General features: G+C 39.8%; 2 protein-coding genes across 12 annotated transcripts in view; one reads left to right on the top strand and one right to left on the bottom strand.

Annotated features, from left to right (window-relative positions):
- Positions 1-6,113, top strand: part of ARHGAP22 (Rho GTPase activating protein 22) — a 141,190-nt gene extending 135,077 nt beyond the window's left edge. The window contains exons 9-10 of the mRNA XM_075154600.1: positions 616-1,519; positions 5,818-6,113. Of these exons, the coding sequence (XP_075010701.1) occupies positions 616-1,519; positions 5,818-6,046 (1,133 nt within the window). The 3' untranslated portion in view covers positions 6,047-6,113. The remainder of the gene's footprint in view (positions 1-615; positions 1,520-5,817) is intronic.
- The window catches only part of MAPK8 (mitogen-activated protein kinase 8), a 56,612-nt gene continuing 39,396 nt past the window's right edge, over positions 6,086-23,301 (bottom strand). For 4 of the 11 annotated variants that reach the window (XM_075154601.1, XM_075154608.1, XM_075154602.1 and 1 more), the window contains 7 exons: positions 22,663-22,734; positions 20,508-20,690; positions 19,560-19,684; positions 18,536-18,599; positions 16,585-16,662; positions 15,418-15,549; positions 6,086-13,617 (listed from right to left, as the gene is read on the bottom strand). In XM_075154601.1, the coding sequence (XP_075010702.1) occupies positions 13,586-13,617; positions 15,418-15,549; positions 16,585-16,662; positions 18,536-18,599; positions 19,560-19,684; positions 20,508-20,690; positions 22,663-22,734 (686 nt within the window). In that variant the 3' untranslated portion in view covers positions 6,086-13,585. Of the gene's footprint in view, positions 13,618-14,610; positions 15,555-16,584; positions 16,663-18,535; positions 18,600-19,559; positions 19,685-20,507; positions 20,691-22,662; positions 22,735-23,079; positions 23,152-23,301 lie in introns of those variants that run through there. The other 7 variants (XR_012674296.1, XM_075154603.1, XM_075154607.1 and 4 more) reach the window with 7 other exon arrangements.

Here is a 23,301-nt window from a genome sequence, read left to right as displayed (position 1 = left end):
CAATACACTAAGAGTGCAGCAGAAGGCCTGAGCTGAAATTTCTGGTTCTTCAGTAAATGCTAGCTCTGGGCCTCTTAAGACTATGAAACTGGGTGCAACAGTTGTGGAAACCTGCTGGTTTTGGAAGCTGGATGGACAGGTGCTCCATCCCAGCGGATAGGTTGGTGTGTTCAGGATCCAGCATGCATCTCTGCACAGGGCTATGCTGTCCTGCATGGACGCACATGTGGAGATTGATGCTGGCTCTGAACCCCATGCCATGGTGTAGTACAGACATGCACTGTTTTCTAGGTGTCCTCCTCCTCTGTCATCCTTAAAAGGTGTCCTTAAGCAGGCCAATTTATTAATCATTACTACTGATCATTTGTACTCTGCTAGTCAGCCACATTCATGAGTCGGACTGACACCTGCATCCTTCACAGTCCCCATTTCCAGCAAAGGGAACCGATTCCTGTCTCTTGCAGTCCTGTACAGAGAGGCCCAAAGCAGTTTGTGCAGACCCACTGCAGTGCATGGTGGCCACAGGCCTGCCTCACAGGGCATCCCACAGAGGGGGGTGAGTGTCTGAGGTCTTCCATGTCTCATCAACTGCTTGCCTTTGTTTTCTCTCCACAGGCACCTCACTAGTTCAGCACCTGATGACAGTGCTGATAAGTGAACAGGGGCGAATCTTTGCTGTTCCTCAGGCAGATGTGCCAGGGAGCCAGCTGGAAATCAGACCCGTGCGTCAGCGCAGTACCGTGGAGTGGATCTCCGAGGAGGATGGGGAGGACAGCAGGTCGGAGAACAGTGTTCCCAGCCCTGCCGATTTGCCTTCTAGCAATGTTGTGGCACTAGAGGCCACTCCTGGACCTGCACTGAAAAACACGCCTTCAGAGCACAGTGGCAAATTGACTCAGCCTGCCACCAGCCCCAACAAAAGAGTGCAGACACTGCCTCCGTGGAAATACTCCTTCCGCCAGCAGGGAGCACGGTCTGTGAGTCCAAAGCTGGGCAGCTCATCTTTAGATATCCCCAACCTCTCCTCCAGTGGGAACTGGTTGATGAATGGACTGTACTCTCTCCGAGGCCATCGCCGGACAGCCTCTGGGGAACGAGTTAAAGACTCATGTTCTTCCCAGAGACTCTCTACTTATGACAACGTCCCTTCATCCAGCCTCTCCCTTAGCACACACAGTATGGCCAGCACCACGTGGTCTACATCATCGTGTGAAATCTCCGTGGTGGACTCAGTCAGCAGCTGCCCAGCCTGCCGCGCCAGTGACTCTTCTGCTTTAAGCTCTCTCAAAACCGAGTGGATAACTCAGGGCTCGCTGTCTCAGAGTGAAGTCAAGACTGCAGATCTGGAGAACAGCATTGACAGGTTTGAAGCATGCAGCAGCAGCAGCAGTGAACAGAGCAACCCGGCTGCAGTTTCCAGAGACTCTGTCAAATGCTCTAGGGCCTTACAGAGCTTGGTGGTGGAGCTAAAGACAGAACTGAGCAAACAGAGGACTGAGTATGAGACTAGTATCAAAAGGTAATGTCATCTGCAGGGGGGACAAGGAAGGTGTCTGTCAGCATTACCACTGTTTGAACATGGGTGTGGGCTACCAAGCATATCAGGTTCTCAGACCTGGAGTTTGGGTTTGGGAGACAGCAGATTTGGTTCTGCTCTTTCCTCACTGCTCTCTGAATCCAACCTTTCTCTCTCTAATCTAAGAGAGGATCAAAAAAATGGGATTTCTGTCATACAGGGAATTCCAATATTTCACATTCTGTGTTTTCACTGGAAATCAGAATGGCACAGGTAATGCCAAAGTCTGCTCTTTGTCAGTGTCCTGGGAGAAACAGCAAAGCAAACATCTGTCTTGGAGGGAGGGAGGGACTGGGACCCAGGGTGGTCAGGCCTCAACAAGGAACTCTGTTGGTCCATGCAGATGCCAAGATTTGTACCAAATCAGTCTGAAATGGCAGGCTTCTTCCTGCTTTTCCCAACAGAAACATTCTTCAGGAAACTGAAGAATTTTGACTATTCTCCAGGGTTTTTTGTGGTGGTGGTGGTGGTGTTGGGACTGCATCTCAGTTACAACTTTTTCAGCAACCCTTTTGTGTTGAACTTCTAGAAACTTTGCTTTTGATTTTTGATGTACTTGTAGTGGTCCTTTGCTCACTTGGCCAGCTACTGACTCAAAGTAGCAGCAAGGTGCTGCTTGTACAGCAGAGATGTGAACTGTGCAGGTCTTTGCCCACTCTGATGTTTACTGCAACTGCTGGTGCTGTGCTTTAGATCTGTGCTCAGAAAAATTCCTTCCAGTTTTCAGGAGGGGTGTGTGTGAGGGCAGGAAGAAGAAAGTATTAGTAACTAGGAAGTCATTTAGTCATTTGTGTGAGTTAGTATATTAGGTTTTATGAATGTAAGTGCTAGAATGACTTTCAGGCAAGTTCTCAGAGAAATATGCACGTGAAATATTGTTGCTTAAAGGAATTAGATATGTTTTAATGTATAGCCATATGCAAAATTCTGTATTACAACCCCATGTTGTAATACAGCAGAATCATCATTGACCTGGGCTCTGCAGCACTGGTACTTTGCACTGAAGAAGGGCTGTAGTCCCGTTTCTTACAAATAGTTTTCATAGCTTTTTTGTGTGGTAAGGTGTTAATGTTACACTCCTCCAATTATTAAAACTCTGGTAGCATTTACATGCCTCAATTTCCTATGTGTCTCCCAAACGTGGTACCAAAAGCATATATGACTGTAGGGACTGTATAGTACAGCTTTAGGCTACGTTTGTTGCCTCTTTTTTCTTGTTAAAGTAATTTCTCAAAAATGTATCTAACTGTGATCTCTTCTAGTGGGCCAGCTGTTAAGGTAGGAATTTCACTTGCTACCTTCCTGCTTTATTCTATGATTTTCTCGTCTGCCAGCTTCTGCAGCTTTTCTGCCTCTTGCATTGTACTGCATTGTACTGCCTTGGTATGTGAGGCTGGAAGGAGAATCAGGCTACCCAGCAGTTTCAGTTCCGTCCTAACATCACAGAGTGGGAGAAAAGCTTTCCCCTGCTTGTGTCCCAGGTAGAAGAGGTGATGAGAACACCACTAGTTGCTAGCATGGTGTGTTGGAAAAGGTCTGTGAATGAGGATGGTAGCTCATGGCTTTTTTTTTTTTTTTTTTGTAGATGCCCTACTGGTGCAGAGTGGGAGGGAGATGAGGGTATGTGCCTTGCATTTAATTCTGCAGAGCTGCCCTGGGAAGCCTTGTTGCAGAGTAATAAACAGAAAGGAGACCAGGCTGCAAAACTTGGAAATGTGTATCTGCACATTTTTACCTGCTGCCTGGGGGAAGAGATGGCTTTCCACCTCTTATCAGTAAAACTATTCCAACACGGCCTTCAGCTGTTGACATCAGGGACATCCAGGAAGACCTGTTCTTCATTCCAGCTGTTGAGCATTTTCAGCTGTTTCAGCTCTAACACCTGCCTTTCCCCTTCAGCTGGACAGGGCCAGAGAGCACTGTGGCTGGAGGGGAGCACTGTAAATTGGCTGGGTCTCACAGGGCAAAGTAGCTAAGAGGAAAATGCCTAATGAACTAATAGTTTCATAAAACCAGGCAAGATGCAATCACTGCCTTTTTGTATTAAACAGGATGATTCCAGCTGTTCAGGATTACAGCCCGAAGGATCTTGCTGTCAAGTCTAAGAATTTCAAGCCAAGTTTTTCAGCTCTCAAAAATTCTGCAATGTTTTTACTACATCTGCAGCAATTTACATGTGCAAAAATATGTTCCTTTTGAGACCGCATGAAAGTCTGCTCCTGTGGAAAGACAGGAGCTAACTAGCAAAGACGGGAGGCCACTTAGCAGGAAAACTTTGGGCTGCCTCACTAGCTTTATTTTATTGAAGATAATTTAGTCCCCAAAAGTAATAACTAGTTCCTTTACAATGGTACATGTGCTTGTGTGGTTTGCAGAACTCAGAGTGTGTAGCAGGGCATGTTTTAATGAAGGAATATGAGCTTTTTGTTGGCACATACATAAGTGGAGGGAAAGCAGAGTCAGTACCTGCCTGGGGCAGAGTTAAGGAACACTTGCTGATGGAAAAGCTGTTATTTATCATCATCAAGTGCCCATTTTCTCTCTTAGTCAGAGGGAGGCAAGTTTTATGGCCTTCCTGTAACCAGTCTGTTCCAGAGCATTTCTCCCTCAAGGTTAGTATAATTATCAGGCATTCTCTGTTGAGTTTCAGTAATTCCTGTTTACCACCTGGGACTCTTAAGAAACTGGAAGTATCTTGGAGAGGCCTATTATGTTGTGCATGTAGAAACACAGTAAGTACTGTGACCCTATGTAATTCAGAACATGGACAGCTAGGCTAGGCTGCTGTAGCTGGCCCCTAAAACTTCGTGGTAGAAAAATTTAATTGGTAGCTCAGATCCGTAGGGCATGACATACAAAAAATGTTAGGGGCAGGGGGAGGAAGGGAAGCATCCTAGTTTCAGAGGAGTTCTCTTGTGTTACAGAAGACAGCAATCTGGGCAATAAAAGTCTGCCTTCACTGAGATGGGCAGTCTTTTTGCAGACATACTGCATTTCTGTTCACTCATCAGTCCAGCTGTTGGTCTTCTGGACTTAGTGATCAGTGCACCTATGTGTGACTTTCTAATTTATTCATATTGCCATCCTTAGCTGTATGTGAAGGAACAGTTTAAGGGGATGCACTGCATTGCTTGCATAATTGCCTCTTGGTGGTCACAAAATAGAATTCAGACCCTTCTGGGACTGTCACAAAGGTCCCTTTTTTGTTGTAGAGTCTGTAGCATGCCCTTGTTGAGTGTCATTTACCCTGTCTAAAAATAACCCATTCACAGTTTCACAGGGAAGCCAGGCACCCCAGCTTCACAGCTGGGTATTACACTGATCAATCAACCTAAGAAGTGGTGGTGGTGGTTGGTTTTTTTGTTGTGTGTTTTTTGTTTTTTTTTTAAAGTTACAGGGGGGACACTTTTCCTAGGAAAAGCCTAATTTTTAAACTCACCCTTTCTGAATATTCTAGTGATCAGAAATTCCTATCTGGATATAATCCCTCCTCTGTATTAACACCACTATCTGTCTTGTGATTAGGAAACATGATGGGGAGGACAGCAAGTGATGTGCCTTCTGCACTTTTTTCAAATAAAAACCCATGAACCTTGTTCTTTGACCTCTTTAGAGAAAAGCTCTGAGTCTTGCATTACAGCTTTGTACACAGATGAACTATTTAAGGTGTGTTCTTCAGATTCTTCCTCATATGAAAAGTTGGTCTTTGCAAAATCTTGCACAGTATGAAAAACTTTTATTCCCCCACCCTAATGTCAGTGACAAACTTTACAGAAAATACCATAAAATGGATGGTGAGGAAGGACTGTGACCTCATTCCTACCTGACCTCCAAGGATGTTCCTCTGTACTGGATATCCATATAGGGAAACACAGTGTCAGGATGAAAACAGAGGTTAAAAGATTATTTTGGAATTATATATTTGAACTCTGCCTGAGGAGTTAATACATCTCCTCAGACATTGTCTGTTGCCCAAAAGTAAGCACTGTTTTGTAAGACTTGAGCATATTTTCTCAAGATACAAATAGAGTAGGCTCCAGCTTTCAAGACGTCTCTGCCCTTAAACTCAACATTAATGAAATGGCAACTAGTGCCCTCCTTTAAAACTTCCTCTTAGAATGAAGATATTTTAGCTCTAAGTTTAACAACTTATATTTATTATGGCTATCAGCAGTCTTTATCCAGCCACTTAAAAAAACCCTCTTTTTTTCTTCTCCCCCTCTCTCTCCTTTGGTTTTAAGAATTGAAGAAACAAGTGCAGACCTGAGGAAACAAGTGGTTAGGTTAGAAGAAGAACTGGACCAAGAACGAAAGAAATACACGATGCTGGAGATAAAGCTGAGGAATTCTGAACGTGCCCGTGAAGATGCTGAGAAGAGAAATCACCTCCTGCAGAAGGAAATGGAAGAGTTTTTTTCAACATTAGGATGTTTAACTGTTGGGAGTCGAAGTGCTAAAGTCCCCAAGTAGAACAAGCTGATGTACAGCATAGAAAATTCTATTTCTGGCAAAACGAGTGAAAATGCACGTTTTGTTCTGGTATACTCATGTATCATGAGTAATTCTACAGTGATTGTGCTCTCAGTGACACTTGCTCTGTTGTCTTTACATGTGCTGTAGTATTTGGGCCAGTTGGGAAAGACTGCTAAACATAACGCTTGGAAGTTTAGATGTCAGATTGCCAAGGAAGAGTGGGCAGCCTTTTTACCCACAAATCAAAACATGCTGTTCTCCATAGCTGTACTGCGGCATCTTCGGATTTACTGCACCATCCTTTTGCTGGCTCAAGGACAGTGGAAAAGTCCTGCAAGGCGGGTGGGATGGCCAGAACTGATGGACAGGCTGAGCCTGGAGCTGAGGGCCTCCTACACTTGCGCTTGGGAAGATGGCAGTTCCAGTATGTCACCACATTCAATGTGGTTTATCATATGGATTTAATATGAGGTATTTTTTCCTCCCCACTCCCTACATAAAGTTTGTTCAAATTTCTCATTCCTTAAACTGGCATTACTTTATGAAGATGCTTTGAAAACAAAGTCTACAAACAAGCTGAAGATACCAAAATCTTGGCAATTCATTAAAGTTGTCCCTTACCCATTGAACAGTTCTGGTGCTTCACAAAAATGTGACTTATTAAAGTGTTATTAATAATCAGATTGGTCACACAAACTCCATGGAACTTTAAATATCCACATTTTGCCGTAGGCATCGGGGGGTTTTTTGAGCCAAAAATAGAGCAGTATTAGCTGCAAGAAAAAAATCTCATGAGCTGATATGTACTGATCAGATATCAAGGAAGGAGAGAAAGATTCTTACCATCAAAACACATCCAACTGATGAGGATTTTTAATCTATAAAACTTCAATAGCAAAACCTATGGTAAGATAAATTAGTGCGGGAAAGGGTGGGATCTATCTTTACCCTTCCCAGGACAATTTATGCTTAGCTGCCTTGTAGTATTTCTCCCTCATTTCACAGGGAGATGAAGGGACAGGAGAAATACATCAAACAACCCAGCAGCCTAAGTTCATTGCTTCTACTAAAGAAATGTCATTAGAATGAAGCTATAATTTCCAGTAATTAGCTGCCACTTCCCTTCAAGGGACAACTTTGAGTAGTTCTGCATAACATTCCTAGTGCCCTGAGCCACGTGGAGACTGCACACAGAAAATTGTTTCACCAGATTCAGCTTGAACTCCGCCCGCCAGCCTAGCACTCCCCACGCTGTTCGCTCTCTCTTGGCACGTATCTTTGACAGCTAAGGCAGCTTGGGAGTTTTGGAGGAGAAAGATTTTTTAACAGAAAAATGCTATGACAACATGAGCTGGCTAAAGGGAAAGTATAGGCTGTAGTGAAGGTGCTTGCTTTATTTATGTATTTTCAAAAAATGACCTGAATCTGTCTTTTCTTACTAGTGAATATAACTCATTGTCTGGAAATAACCTTAGAATAGGTTTTTCTACATACCAGCAGATTGTACACCTTTCAGTATTGACCTTCTCCTCATCATCTCACAGATATCCAGGTATTTCAATATTTGAACATGTAGAAGTTAACTTGTTTCTACCTCACTGTAACGCTTCTCCTTCCTATAGAAATGTAAACCATTTAAAGTGAGCAAAAAGAAACATCTTTCCTGGTTAAGACAAGTCAAGCAAGGTGGTAAAAGTAAGCCGTGGGGCTAGGTTAATTCAGTTATTTCAAAACATTTTCCCCTCTTCCCAGAATATCCAGCCGTGCTGGATTCCTGCCCCTGGTGGGAGGCAGGGTGGCAGGTACCTGAGCCTTCACAGGAGCAGCCCGCCACCTGCAGGCAGTAGCATCGCCCTTACCTTTTCTTCCACCCCCCTGCCTTGTATTATTGCTGATAGTCACAACTGATCCTGCAAGGAAGACAATGGCCTCTTCTAAAACAGCAGCATTAAGATACATAATGTCAGAAGCAACTACTGTTAACAATGATTTTGAGCTGGAACAGCATAGCGGGTTACATAGCGTTAAGTACCATGCCAGTCATCACAAAATAAACCTTAATATTAGAGAATGGCCTGAACTGGGTTGTAAGTAATTATCTGCAGTTAGAACACTAGGATTGGTAAAAAGAAAGTTTCTACTCAGGCATTCAATCCAAGTAGTAGAAGCAACCAGGTTATTTTAATGCCTTCTTTTAGTCCTACCCCCAACATGGGTACTGTTCCCTATAGCCATCCTACAGACAGCCCACATCCCCTAGACTATTTATGTTGCATTATCTCCTGTGTATCAAGTGCAGACTACTGCCTTTAGTTCTGGCACACTACAAACTTAAGAACTGAGCCATGCGGACTGGGAGCCTAAAAACCAAATATGCAAGACAAGCACTAAACAGGACTGCTGGCTAACACTCAGTGAAATCAAATGCAGCTGGAATTCTAGATACTCTTTAAGTATTTAAACTTAGGCAACCGCTACATACAGCAGAACCAGGGAACAAACCCACCTATCGCAAATCGTCAGCTCCAGGATAGGATCATCAGCTATGTAGCACTACATAATCTTAATCTAGCATCCAGGATAAAATTAATTCTTCTTTTCAGTATCACAGATGAAACTGTATCCACTCAAACTGATTAATGGAACTAACCATTTCCCAGTTGACTGTTGTGCTCCAGCAACATCTATTCCTCTTGTTTATGAGGAATAAATTTCAGGTCCTTTTGAAGATGATCCACTGCAGTAACTAAAGCCTGTGAGAAGCTGCAAACTACCCAGTTCATGCTAAAACACACCACAGTGGGATGTTAACTCTAAAGCACAGCAACAGGAGCATAAGGTTAATTTCCTGTCATAGGCAATTATGCAAGAAAGGGGAACGCACTTGTGCTGTTGTACACAACCTCATGGAACACTATGCTGTTATTTGAGGAAGATGATGCACTCTTTCCTAGCTTTAACTCCTGTTTCTGTACTCTCTTTCCCACCACTTAATTTGCCAACTTTATGGATCTGAGAGAGCACACCTTATTTTGCAGACCTTTAGCTTATTACAGCCCCTAGTTTAAAGTGCCAGCTTTCTTAGCAAGCATTGACATGGTACAGGTTTGTTAGTATTAATATAGACAGAACAAAAGGCTCCTGGAATCAGGTAGATACATTTTTACCATAGCTTTACCCATGCAATCTTCCCAGCCTGGAATATCCCTTCCAGTATTATGCAGGCAAAAAAGTGTAAAAAAATTTCAGTGAAAGAAACCCCACACAAGTATGTGCTTAAAAAAAAAAAAATTCTAAAGACAAAACAGCAGCATTCCAGAATAACAAAAAACTTCTGTAGGTCTCCATGGTATTTCTAATATGAAAAGGAAAATTAATAATGATAGCTTATTGAATTATCTACATTCACCAACTAGGGCTACGCAAGCCAGCAGCACTATGGAGCATTTCAGTTCTAGGCCGAAGTCACCCACAGACAAATCCCTGGCAGAGCTAAAACCGTCTCAGGCCTTGCTCTATATTAATGTATTACTTGGAATCAGCTACACTTTATGATAACATATACAGCAAATAAAAAAGAGCATTTCTGAGCCTCACCATGTTCCTAGAAGAGCACCTCACGAATAGCTGGTCCAGAGACACAAAGCAGCTGCTCTGTATTGCCCATGGCCACAGTACCTTTCCCTTAAAAATGAACAGAAAGACAATGTAACAGCACGCAGACAAACTCAAGGGCATCTCGAGTCTTCGTTTAAAGGAATGCCGAGAGCCTGCTGGAAATGAAGGCAAAGAAATGCATTACGTCAGGATTTAGCCCCACCGCAGAGGTGCCAGTGCAGGAGGTGGTCCTGGCACCCAGGCTAGCTCTCCAGAAGTTGGATCCTTCTGGCTTCCCTGAGACTCAGTTTTGAGAAAGATTTTCCTGAGGGCACAGGGACTGGGCCCTCCTTTCCTACACCAGACAGCCCGTGGCTTACCCCTTTCTGCAACTCCGGGTCTCAGCAGCTGTATTTCCAGGAAAGAAGGCGGCTGGAGTTGGCAGCAAGGAAGTAAGAACGGATTCCCAGAGGCTGCAGACACACTTGGTGTTACCAGTCTGTGGCACATCCAAAGCCCATGGGAATGGAGAAAGGAAAGAAACATGTCACTGCCCGCGAGTGAGCTCACACACAAGCAGGACTTTAAGTACCATTAAAAACAGATGAGTTCTCAGGACGGACTGATGCTAATAAAACCCCAACTGCAGCCTTATTATGAGATCCATACGAAATCCATTCCAGCCTAGTAATGAAGAAACACTAAATGCATAGTGGTTAAACTTTTTTTTTTTCCTTTTTTATTTAAAATATCATTATAACCAATTGACATACTAGATAACAATGTATACATTCCAGTGGTGCACATGTAATGACCTATGGCATGAATGATTAAAAAAACCACAATGTTCTCAGTAATGCCCCACCAACAGCTTATTTGGAGGGAGTAAAGGAAAAGGTATCAAATATGGGGAAGAAAAAAAAAATTAGTTTTTCCCAGTATTTTTAATGGTGTATCTTCCCTTTCATATTTCTTGGGAAAAATAATATATTTCAAAAAGGGCAGAAGGAATGATCACAATAATTAGGGTTTTTTTCTCAACTTTAGTAATAAAAGTTAAAGAACTCTCAAAAATAGACTAGATATTGGGCCTACAAAAGTAATTCATCTGTATGCAAAGCTTACCAAGAATTATTCCTTTTGTAAAATGTAAAGGATGAGCTGACATTACTAGTAAGCTATTTTTACCTACAAAACCAGACTACAATAATAAAATCACCAATTTACAGCTAACACAATACTCTAGATGTACATTATTGTACACAAGCTATATATTACACATGAACATCTTACGTGAAATATATAAGAAACATACTTACTGATATTGTCTCAACATTGGCCAATAGGTTTATTTTTCTAAAGGAAGTGTATTTTTCTATTCACATTCAGTGTAGTTCCAATAGCAAGGGTTAGCTTTGCTTACTTAAGAAACGTAGAAAGTTTGTGTGAGGTAGTTCAAGAAAACCTAGCTTAAATTTTTAACTGCAGAAGTAGAAACACATTGTGATCTGGTTCATAACACATTTCTGTAATGCAGGGATATCTAAAGAAGAAGAGAAGGGAGTGAAAGAGATGACTTAAAATGCCACTTTTATCCAGTGCCCTTAACTAAGAATAAGTTCCACGAATTGAAAATTTGGGTAGGCAGTAGAGTCTCATCACATTTCTCCATCAATAATCTTACTAAAAAATGCAGACAGCTCTCCTTCAACTCCAGTCCAAACTGAATATGTAAGAACCAAAACATTGATGTGAAAGTAAAATGTAACAGTATGGACAAGCTGCTCTCAACAGCAAATAAAAACATATCTAGAAACAGTAATTCACTTCCTTTAGCAACTTGAAACAGTAAGACCAAGCGTAAACTGAACCATCTTCTTCCCTTTCCCCCATAATCTTAATTGAGAAGCATTTAATGTCGTACGCTTTGGATTATTGGCTGGGTAGGAACCATCCTCCTGTTCCAGCTTTTTGATCATTTTTCTTTATGCAATGTTGAGATGAATGCCATATACATTAATGCAGGAGCATTACACTCATGCAAACGCCTGTCAAGGTGCTTAATTTTTGCTCTCTAATGAAATAGCCTGTGTTCAGAGAAGCAATTTTCCATGAAACAAACCCACACCAGTAACATGCTACTTACTTGGTGACACTGGGGCAGCAGAGGGTGCTATTGCCACAACCGCCTCAAACACAGCTCACCGTATCCTCCCCTAAATTCACAGGTGTGTTGGCAGGGGGGCTTACCAAACAGTTCATGCTGATACCGTCTTTGTGTCTGGCTGGAATTCCTCTCCAGAAAGATACTACTGCATATAGCGTAGTAAGGTTCTTCTAAACTAAAAACCCAAGCTGCACAGCGCCTACGTAGGGAAAAGTGCCGTATCTGTTCAGGTTAGCAGAATGAATGCACTGGAGGTGACCTGGTCAGTCAGGCTGGTCTAGGGTTGTTCAGCTGATGGGTACTGCTCTGGCAGTCCAGCTTCTCACACACACCAACACACAAAAACCTCCATTCTGACCCCATTGTCTTGCAGCACACAGTACTAATTCCCCCCCGACTTCTATTTCAAAATCTTGGAAGAACCTACTTGTACAAAAGGAGAGGAGCTATTTTATCTTTGATGCCTGCCACAGCTCTGACCATAGAAGATGGAAATAAATCTTGTTATTATTGCCCAACTTTTAACCTCATCTGACTAAGAAAATCAGGCACAGCTCACTGTAATTCACCCCCTACCAACTCCCAATGGATTGAAACGGCCCTAGAAGTGGAAAGTTGCATGCACTTTAGTGAAGCCTGTTGTCATGAAAACATTTTGGAATCATAGACTAAAATAAAGCTTAATAATACTTCAAGAATAAAATTGTACAGTGTATTTGATAGTATATGAGCTAACAACATAAAGACAGCTGAACTCTAGCTACCCATTTGTTTGCTATCTGTGGCAGTGTACAACTATCTATGAAATAATTTCATATTTCAACAAATAAAAAGGGAAGTTAAGACTAGCATGTTGTTGTGATAATTTGGTTACTGAATCTGATTTTCTTGTCTTCGAAATTTGCCATCACTTTAATTTGCCTAAAATGCAAGCAACTGCCAAAAAAAAAACCAAAAGGCAACACTGCTATGAAGATGGTGCCAAAAGTGAACTTTAGGTTCCCGCAGGCAAAGCTCTGACCTTACTGAAATAATCCCTGTAAACATAGCTTACTCACACTGCAACGGGTTGCAGTGGACAGTCCCACCATTCATCAACCCTACCTTAAAAGATGAAAAGCTCAATTCTCCTTAGAGCTTATGAACTCAACGAAGTTACGATTGATAGCACACTGTGATAAAAGCCTAATAACTATTTCACTCAATACTAATTTTAAAGAATTTTTTTCTTTAGGACACTGGAAAGTGACAGCAAAAATTATTTTGAAGTTTCAAAATATTTCAGTCACCACTGCAATCCAGAGGGGTCCAAAATAAATAGGAATTATATTTACCAAATTCTGTTCTTAACAGCACTTAACAGGCATCAGAAGTTGACTTTATCAGCCTTAACTTCATTACGCTGGGTTGACCAGAATATCATTTGACCCTTATATAACAATGGAGTACTGTTGTATGACCAAAAATTTTGGCTTAATTCACAGCTTAAACTTTGATAAAAAAATTACAAAACAGACTGTTCTGTTGGTCTCTGTTCAACTTGAGCAGGTTTTCTATGTTCCAGTGCTAGATGAATCCAAACATGTCCTGCCTATTCTGAGGTAATATACAATTTAGCAGGACCCTGTAAAAATAATTGCCTTAACAAATGTGGTTTAGAAAGGCAATATTGAAATATCAGATACAAGTGAGGAAAGCAAAATTACACGCACACAGCACTTACCAGCAGTCTAGCCAGGCCAGGAAAACAACTGTGCAGTTTATCAATTTAGTCATCTTTGAGACATTACCATTCCTTGTAACCCTGTATGTTTTTTAAAAAGACATGTTAGACATTGAAAGTATTACTATCACTTCTATTTTTCTGAAACTTACTGCAAAGACAGATTTTCCTCTTTCAATTGGAACTTCAGAAAGACACCTATTTAACCCAACAAGCAGAAGGAACCACACTGAAGAGTATCAGTCATTCCTGGATGACCTCTGTAGCCAGTTACATGATTTGCTTATGCTCTGTGCCTGGCAAGACTTCTGTATTTTTTATGCCCATTTTTGTGAGCATTACTAATTTAAATTCCTCTTCACATTCTAATTCACTACACAAAATATGCATCTACACAAGGCAATCAATTATACAGCCTAGCTTCACTAAAAATCTGCATTTTCCAAAGGAATAAATTCTGAATGATTGTTTAACTCATACATAAACTTAAGTAAGTTATACATAAATCATTCTGTAAATATAAAATGTAAACAGTTAAAATACTTCTGTGAGGAGCAGCACCATTTTACATGACTATTTAGTAACTGTTCTATACATTTCAATATAACTTTTGTTTAAAAAGTGTATTGAAACCTGGAGCTTCAGTGCTGAAAACTACTGAATGACTTAAAATGAACCATTATTAAGATTTCTGCTACACTGGTCTCATGGTGAAATGAAAGAGATAAATATTAATTTATACAGCGCTACTTCTCCCTCCTTTGGATGGCATATATTGCTCACTTAATGCATTAGCTACAGAAATCCTGAGGTTCTCCTACCACTTAATGTTTTTTAGCAATCAGTTACTTTTGGTGGAGAAAGAACAGCTGAAGTTTTGCCCCTATTGCATTCACGTCATTCCCTCTTCTACCCAAAAAGCACTCGCCTTAGTAGACAAAACTAGTAAGAAACAAAACTCCCAAGAATCACAGATTACATGAAAGTATAGCTACAGCGTATTTGTTTTCCCTCTTGGCAGTCTAGACATCCTGGATACACTTCGTTTTGTGTGTACAAAAACAGGCTACAAGCTAGAAATAAACACTTTATTTGCATTGCAATGTATTATTCATGAAGTATCCTCGTGTTTTATGGTCATCACAAGATTTGGCATGCCACAACTCTGCAGAAAACATCGCATTACTTTGTTAGGCTCGATATTTCTGCAGCTTTGAAGATATGCTTTGCTTTCTTACGTTCGTAAAACCATTCAGATGAGGTTACTTTGCAAAGGACTGTACACTCTTTCTCTAAAAAAATTCACTAATTGTTGCTTTTGCTGAAGTATTATAGGCTAGTGGCCAAAATAAAAGAGGATTTTGTTCACTGCCAGCTCCACAGTGGTATGCCCAAAACTAGAGCTGGCTGCACTGAATTATCTCCCCCTCCACCTGGACACAGACATATGACCAAGCATAAAACTTTGAAGGATATCATGAACAAAACATATGGAATAAATTCTAATTAAAAAATTGAAAACCTATAAAATCTTAAATAATTCATTGTATGGTAATGACCACAACATTAATATGTGCTTTGATAAAACAAATCTTACAAATTCAGTAAAAAAAGATCAGCAGCATAATAGTAAAGCAAATATGCAGATTTTAAAACCACAATAAAAATTATCAGGTTTAATATTTTACAGTTAATTACAGCAAAAAAAGTGGCTGCTTTTAACACAACTTACAGTTTAAAATTACAGCACTTTATGAGGAATTCTACGATTATTTTTGAAAAAACACTCAAAAATACCACCAAATTTTAAAGGTGCCCTATGAATGACTAAAAGGACCCCCCTCCCACCCCCCAAAAGACCAAGTAGTCATCTACAGCAACCCAGAGGTCCAGCTGAGTTTTCTAGACTGCTGTCTGTATCAGAGGCCAATGTTGGATCTGTTGACATTGAAGACACATCATTGACAGATGACGATGAAGATGGATGTTGAGAGCCATTGATCATTGCTGCACCTGTGCTATGAGAAACAAAACAGCAAATCAGTTGCAGATACAGTTGCACGGTTCAGTACTTGCATTAGCCTGTCTCTTCCTAATAGTCATTACTTTCCCATGTTTTGGCAAGTTTGAAGAGATGTGTCTCAATCCATTGTCAAAGTAAATAAAACCCACAAGTCTTTAACATGGGGCTTAATGAATGGTATGCCAAGAACCACCGAACTCACATGACATGATGCCCGTCAAATTACAATAAAATGCTCATGACTGAAGGTTAAAAATCACAAACAGATAATACTGCATGAAGCCAGAGCTAAGATATCCTACTAAATGTTGAGAATATATCTACATATTTAGAAAAAGAAAGAAGGGGACTGTTTTTTTCCATCAGATCCTCCCCTTCAGGCTGGGAAATAGCTGGTGTTCAGCCACATTGAATGTATACCATCTCAGATACGCAGTGATTTTTCAGAGTTTGGACTTTAGTGAACTCTGAGCAGAGTCAGCAACAGCTGTCCAACTCTTGCCATCATTTTTCAATAGTGCAAATGGAGTCCTATCAATGGTCAGTCAATGGTCACATTTTGCTCCAAAATTCAACAACAGTTTCTGAAAGTGCTCCGTAATTTTCCTTTCTGTTTAGAGGGAATATTCAAGGCAGACAACCTAGAAATCCTGTTTCATTCTTAATAGCTGTAAGTAGTGGTTATACCTTTATTTGAAACTGCACCAGCTACAGGTTACACATCTAACCAGATGATGGCAATGGAGTACCAGTACATGTTTCTTGATGTTTCTTGAGGACAAAAATGAATGAAGCATCAGTTACATGGGGACAATAATAGAGGAATTTACCTGATTAATAAAAAGAGATGTCAACCCCATACTTTCCATTCAAATAAGCAATATCTCAAAGAGAATTCAAGATGTTATTGGTCATTTAGGAGCCACATTTTTGAGTTAGGTTACTCTTGGATATCTTGAACAGCTTTAGTCCCTCCTGACCTACAACTCAATGTAGCTTTATACTGTGCTTTTATTGTAACCAACCTAAAGGGGCTGGTTGTCCACGTATAACCCCATTCTTGGTTCTCTCCTCCAGGTCCATGACTTCCTTGTATATCAACTCTGAAAATGCAGAGAAGGGAAGGCAAAAAATGAATTTGCAAACCCAAGACTGGATTGATAATACATCTCCCATTAAAATGTACATTTAAATTTCATAGGTTTATTACTGTTTAGAATTAGTTTTGAACAACAGGCTGCAGAGGCTACAGAACAACTGGCAAGTGATATAAAAATGAACAATTATTTTCTGTTGGAGCTACAATGGCCTGGCACTCTCAAGAACACCCTGACATTGCTCTAAGACTCACCTGTCCAGGCTGCTTGGGGATCTGAGGTTAAACTGAGCCTTAATGACCATTCAGTTTTTATCAGTAGCTTCTTTGGTACAGATAAACTTGATCAGCAGTCTTCAAAGGAACAGGTAGCAACAAGCCCAAACAGCATTGCCATCCTCCCGACACACATCTGCCACTAAATTTCCTCAACAACAACATCTAAAGGTCCAGATCACCATGAAATGGAATACAATATTGGCATATAAGTAGCCACTCCAAATGAAAGCAGCAACTTTGACTTCCAGTTACAGAAGTTCCTCATCCTTAAAAAGGTCAGAAGTGCTTGTAACATGAATCATACACCCTGTGTACTAGAAGGTTTCTAGGCTAATGGCAGCTTATTACTCAGAAAAGACTTCAGCTGTGAATCTACAGAAGTAACAATAGAAGAAAAGGACTAAACATGTTAAATGCAACTCATAAGAACTGACTGTCAGAATACTACTTCTTATCTGTCACTGGCAAACTAATGCAATGTACAAACAGTTTGGAAGAAAAAAGCATTTAAGAATTATAAGTTCAAGGGCTATGGGAGTCTCAAAAGTAAACTCCATATTGCTTGAAATACTTACCTTCAGCACATCTGCTTCAAAAGGGAGATAACTTCTCCCTATCTCTGCCTTTACAATTAAAACTCAGTTTCTAATAGAAAGTGACTTAAAAGTGTGATAGTACTAGATTTTACAGACTCGTTTCCATTACCAGCCAACACAATGAAACTGTCAAAAATGATTCATGAAACATTTTCCTTGCTTTTTTTCCTCTGGGGATAAAAAGGGTATACAGGTCTAATGTCCCTTCCTAGACTTTTTCAGTACAAAGTATTAGATTGCTTAATGCACTAAATTCATGCTTAAATGCAACATTTATAGGCTGCACAGCTCTCTGGATCTGCATTTTTTCTTAGCACTAGGACCTTCGCAATAACACCACACCTTTTAGAAGCAATTTCAAAATGAAGCAGAAGCTTTACAAGCAAATATACATACTAAATATATATATAGAAATATACATACTAAACCAGTACTGAACACTAAAAATCCTGCTCTTGGAGGTACAAGTCTTATGTCACACTGCGATCCGTTCCACACCTCAACCCCAGCTACTTTCTCAGGACCCCACAGCTGATAATCACCAGCGTCTCCCACTCCAGCTGTAACCTCACTATCTCGCCCATTACTAACACTCCTTATGGCTGCTTCTTTCAAATCCTCTGCTTGATTTAAAAGAGTATAGTTATTGCTAACATGCTCTTCACTTGAAGACTAGTGCTTCTATTTCAGATTTACATTGCTGCACCTTTTTCAACTGTAACAATTTCTCCAGAAGAGTTACCCTCCCTAAAAACGTTGCCTTATGGTTTGCAAAAGGAGACTGAGATGAGCAGGTCTTAAGTTCACTGCAAAGGTTCAGCAGCTTCACAGGAAAATTTTTAGTGTCCCGACAATCAAGAGGATGTGAAGCATGACCTATTCCCTTGCCATTCCAAACAGTTTAAGTAAATACTATTAGGTTGCTCAGAAGAACCATAATAACAGCAATCTTTGGGGCCCAGCCTACTTCCAAAGGCCTTAGTAAACTTAAAATGCCCTTCTTACCTTTCCATTCTTCTATCGTGTGCTCCCTCTCATCTAACTGCTTATCTGGTATCTTTGGTGGAGGCTGAAAAACAAAACTCACTCATGATAAAGCAATCAAAAGGGATACAAAAACAGAATAAATGGAAAATGAAAATAAGCGCTCAGAATATGAACCTGATTTAAAAATACTGTATTTACACAGTCATATATTCTCTCATACTTGGACTTGGCCTATATTCTAGATGCTGCTACATGTTTGAAACTTCTTCTGATTAACAGATTTGCTTACGTTACTGTAATAATTAAAATAGAAACTGAAGAGTCTGGTAAAAGAGCTCCTAAGAAGCAGCCCTTTTTACCTACTTACTGTTAATTACTAAATTTTCCCTCCAGCTATTATAGATCAGCAGAATTCTAATTGCACCACTTACATCAAGCATCTTTTTCTATTCTTAGCGGGCCATCACCAACCACCTTTCTCTTAAAAAAATGAGACTCTTCTCATAAGCTGAAATTGCCCTGAAATTATTTTTTAAGAAAAATTTTCAATTAATCCCTTTGTTCATTAGTGTTAATAATTGAAAGCTCAAGATCTTGTACTCAAATTTTGCTGAAATATTTATTTTCTAGTTTAAGAGTACTGTCAATTGCTACAATTAATGAAAATATTTCTTTTGCCCAGGAGTAAATACCTCAGAATCCTATCAACGGCAATCAAACCACACTGAAACAACCGAAGCTCAATAAATCAGAACCCTATACAAAAGATTTCAGATGCATGACTACATGTCCAGGAGATTATATGCAATTATACATAAATGCACACACAGAGATACAGGTACTTCAGTTTGCGCCCATTCCTAATACTATTTCTAATAAACATGTCACTCTATGACACTAAAAATGATTACGGCTCAGTTAAACTTCTAGTGAAATGTATAGATCATGCTATAATCTTCTTTCAAGCAGTTATATCAAGCATCACAACAAGTGTGCTTTAGTACAGTACCTTCCTAATCAGAGACCTAAAACAAGAACTTACAGCTTCTGCTTCTGATGGATCATACCAAACATTGATGTATGGGTGCTGCAGGGCTTCATCCACAGAGATTCTTTTAGAAGCATCTATAACCAGCATTTTTGATAACAAATCCCTTGCTTGACTTGCTGCAAAAGCGAAATTTTCACTTTAGACCAGTGCCATATATAGTGCGCATAATACAATATTTCAAAGCTCATAAGGAGAGGAGACCCAGAGTAAACAAATTCCAGTTTAATATCTATGCAATGCTCCCATAATTTGGGGTTTAGGAAAGTGGTCCATTTGATGAAAAAAAAATTGAAGAGAGTAACACAGGCGGGAAAGGGGTTGACACGTTTCACTATACATTTTCAGCATACAGTGCCCCTTGGCATGACATCCTTATGTAAAATATAACTCAGCTGGCAGTACAGTCTTATCTGGAATATCAGAGGGCAAGCACCCACCACCCCTCTCTTACAGTTTACGGAGGAAAAAAACTGTCACATACTGTTAGTCACAGAAAATATGGTGCGTCTGTGACTCCACTGAGGAGGTGACTTTTAGAACCAGTAAGTTATTTCAGTAACTACAGGGTATCTATGTATTATGAATATAAAAACTTTATTTTCATCCCTAGAGAAAGAAGATCTGCTCTACCTACACAAGTTCTATTCCACCCTCCCCCCACTCTTCTCTAAATCATGTTGGCATCTGTCACTGAGAGGAATATATATATTCACTTTTCTTTATAAAGGTATCTCCAGAATAGGAGCTGTTTCAGAAAAGATGAGAAAGTGAAGGTAAGCATACGCCAGCACATTCATCCACTCCCATGATATAAATATTGTAATATTTAAATCCTTAGCGGGATGATTTTATAGTGAACAAAACCAAAATACATTTCTGTTCAGTACATCACAGTTTTAAAACTTTTAAAATATACAACACACAGAAGACAGACCTTACCTTTAAGCTTATTGTGTTCAGAGTCAGCTGGGAAAAGGACATCTGGAAAGAGTTTTTCAAAACTATATCCAGCATATTTAGGTCTGTTCTCCACATAAGTTCGGACTGTAGGCTGTAACTTCTTCATAAATTCAGGGCATGGTGTTCCTAGCTGCTCTATAACTTTATTCCATTGATCAATATCTAAGGTTATGCAGCTAAGAAAAACACTGTGTCTAATTTTCAGCTAGAAAGTTATGTTAAAACCACATGAAATAACCAATAGAGAGAAAACACCGAAAATTACAATAAAATATCAAGTTCATCATCATTAATTAGGACTACCTTCTTAGAGAAAACAGTGAAACAAAGCAAGACTATGATAGAGTAGTAAAGGCAACATGTATTTTACTCAAAATCATAATTAATTAGCAAAGGATATACTTCTGAGAAACAGAGAAAATTAAAAGACTCACAAAATGTATTAAACGAATTTAAATAAAGGTGTTGTTTGGGTTCTGGAGAAGAACTCACTTCCTGATCTGAACACGTATTCACAGTAGTCAAGCTACGACACATCCCCAAGGCACTCGTGAGAATTACCCCGTGTAGGTGCTCCGTCCTTCGTTCTCATCCTGATACCTCAGCCCAGTCCTGGACTCTCCCAAGTTAACGATCTCTCACTAACGACATGCAACGCTGAGCACCAGTGGGCACATCAAGGATGAAATCTTGGCCCACACAGGTCAATGACAATTTTGTCAGAGACTTAAGTGCAGAAGTTAAAGAGTTTTAAGGACATGTAAGGAACATCTTAATTGAAAAGTTTACACAAGTTAAAGGGGAGATTGATCAGTTCGTGGCAGAAGAATTTAATATGTGTTACTGAATTAAAAAAAAAAAAATGTTTGGCTCAGGAATTCCTAGTTGCAGATGGTTAGATACTGGGAGAGAGCTCAAATAAAATTTTATGTATGCTTATCTCATTAATATATTCTCCCCAACTTTTTCTTTTTGGCTACCGTCAAAGACTGGATACTGGGCTACCTAAACCTTCAGTCGGATGTAGCAGGCCCCCTCCTGTGTTCTTAAAACTTAGCAGCAGACCTTTATGTAAGGATTGTCAAGCTCTACAGTGCATTAGTACAGGCCTTGGAAAAAAAGTATTTACATTGTATGACACTGAGCCTAAACTGAAAAGCCATGCTAGCAAACCAGATGCATAAAGCTAAGCATGGTGCAGCTCATGCAATGACAGAGCTGTGTGAAGGTAAGGATGCCCCGGATCTCCTCACTGTGCCTCAAAAATCTTCACCCAATCTTCACCCCTAAATGGTACTATATCAATTATTAAACAGTTAACCTGCAGCAAATGCAGGAAAGATTTCTGATGGCATCTAAAAAACTGGAGCGTAACTACTAGTAAAACAGATCAGATGCCAAACTCCAATTAGATCCACTAATTTTAGCGATGATCCAGAGGCTTCAGCTCTATTTGCTTGGAGCAGACCCTTTGTCTGAAGTATTGTTCCCAGGACAACCCGCACAGACACCACCAAGCCATTCACGGAACAGAAAGACAGAAGTGCCAGATATTTCTGAAAGCTCTTTGCAGGAGCATTTCTGCATACAAAAATATAAAACTCCAGAGTGTAACTAATGAAGATGGTTAGCAATTTTTTGTAAACATTTCCTATAAAATGTAAATAGTAACATCTAACCCTAGCTAACACGCTAGGGTACTAAACAAGATTAGTAAGTTATTACATAAAACGTCACCTAAACACAAAAAATCTGTCTTAAATGTGACAACATCCAAAAGCAATGGATAGACACCATATTACATTGGAAAAAGAAAAAAAGAGGGAAAAAAAGGAAAAAGAAAAAAGGAAAAATAAGCCTCTTTGCCCAAGTGGTATTTTGTTCATCTTGCTTACTATTAATCTCTCAAGACAGTCATACACAGTAATGCTGTGTTGTGGGTTTGCTTTAAATGGTATAACTGTAGACATTTTTGCAGCTTCCTGGAATCAAAACTATGAACTTGCAAATTGTATTTTGAAAAGGCAGTTTAAAACCAGTAGTTTAAAGATTAGAACCACCTTAATCTGCAACTATATTGCTGCGGTATCTTTTGACCTTTTACAACTACATCCTAGGCCAAAGGTAAGGATACGATCTGTACCAGGAAATAAAACACCACCTTTGATCATTTCTCCCATGATGCACCCAACTGACCAAATGTCAACTGAAAACAAAATGCAATGATATTAACATAAAAGATAGTTATTAAAAGAAAGTAAATAAAAATATCAGACATATACACATGAAGTGACTATAAAAAGCGTGTGTAATGAAAATGAGTGAAGGTGAATGTATGCTAACTACAGGACCAGCAGAGACTATGTCCTACTGCTAGGTGCAGCCTGAATATAAATGAAGTTCTTAACAATTTTTTCAAGTGTATCACAAGAAAAATCCATGTTCATTTAATAAAAAAAAATTGTACAATACGCATTTTCATGACACAACATCAATAAAAAGGTTAATCACTTCCTAACTAATTCAACCTGCTGCAGCAGCACAAGGATACAGTCCCTTCCTGGAAAGAGGATTTTGTGGCAAACCATTTCGCCCATAATGCACCCCACAGACCATAAATCCACTATGTTTGTAGCACAAAAAGAAGGAAAAGCAAAGCAAACGGTCATTTAAAATTAAAAGAAGCATAACATGACTGCATCCTATAAACTGCAGAGACAGCACAGGAAGAAGAGCAAGTCTTTATATTAATCAATGAAAACACTTTAAAATA

The sequence above is a fragment of the Calonectris borealis genome, chromosome 7 (assembly GCF_964195595.1).
Source record: "Calonectris borealis chromosome 7, bCalBor7.hap1.2, whole genome shotgun sequence".
Taxonomy (NCBI): Eukaryota; Metazoa; Chordata; class Aves; order Procellariiformes; family Procellariidae; genus Calonectris; species Calonectris borealis.
Note: the sequence above shows the minus strand (reverse complement) of the source record. Positions and strands in the feature narration are given on the sequence as shown.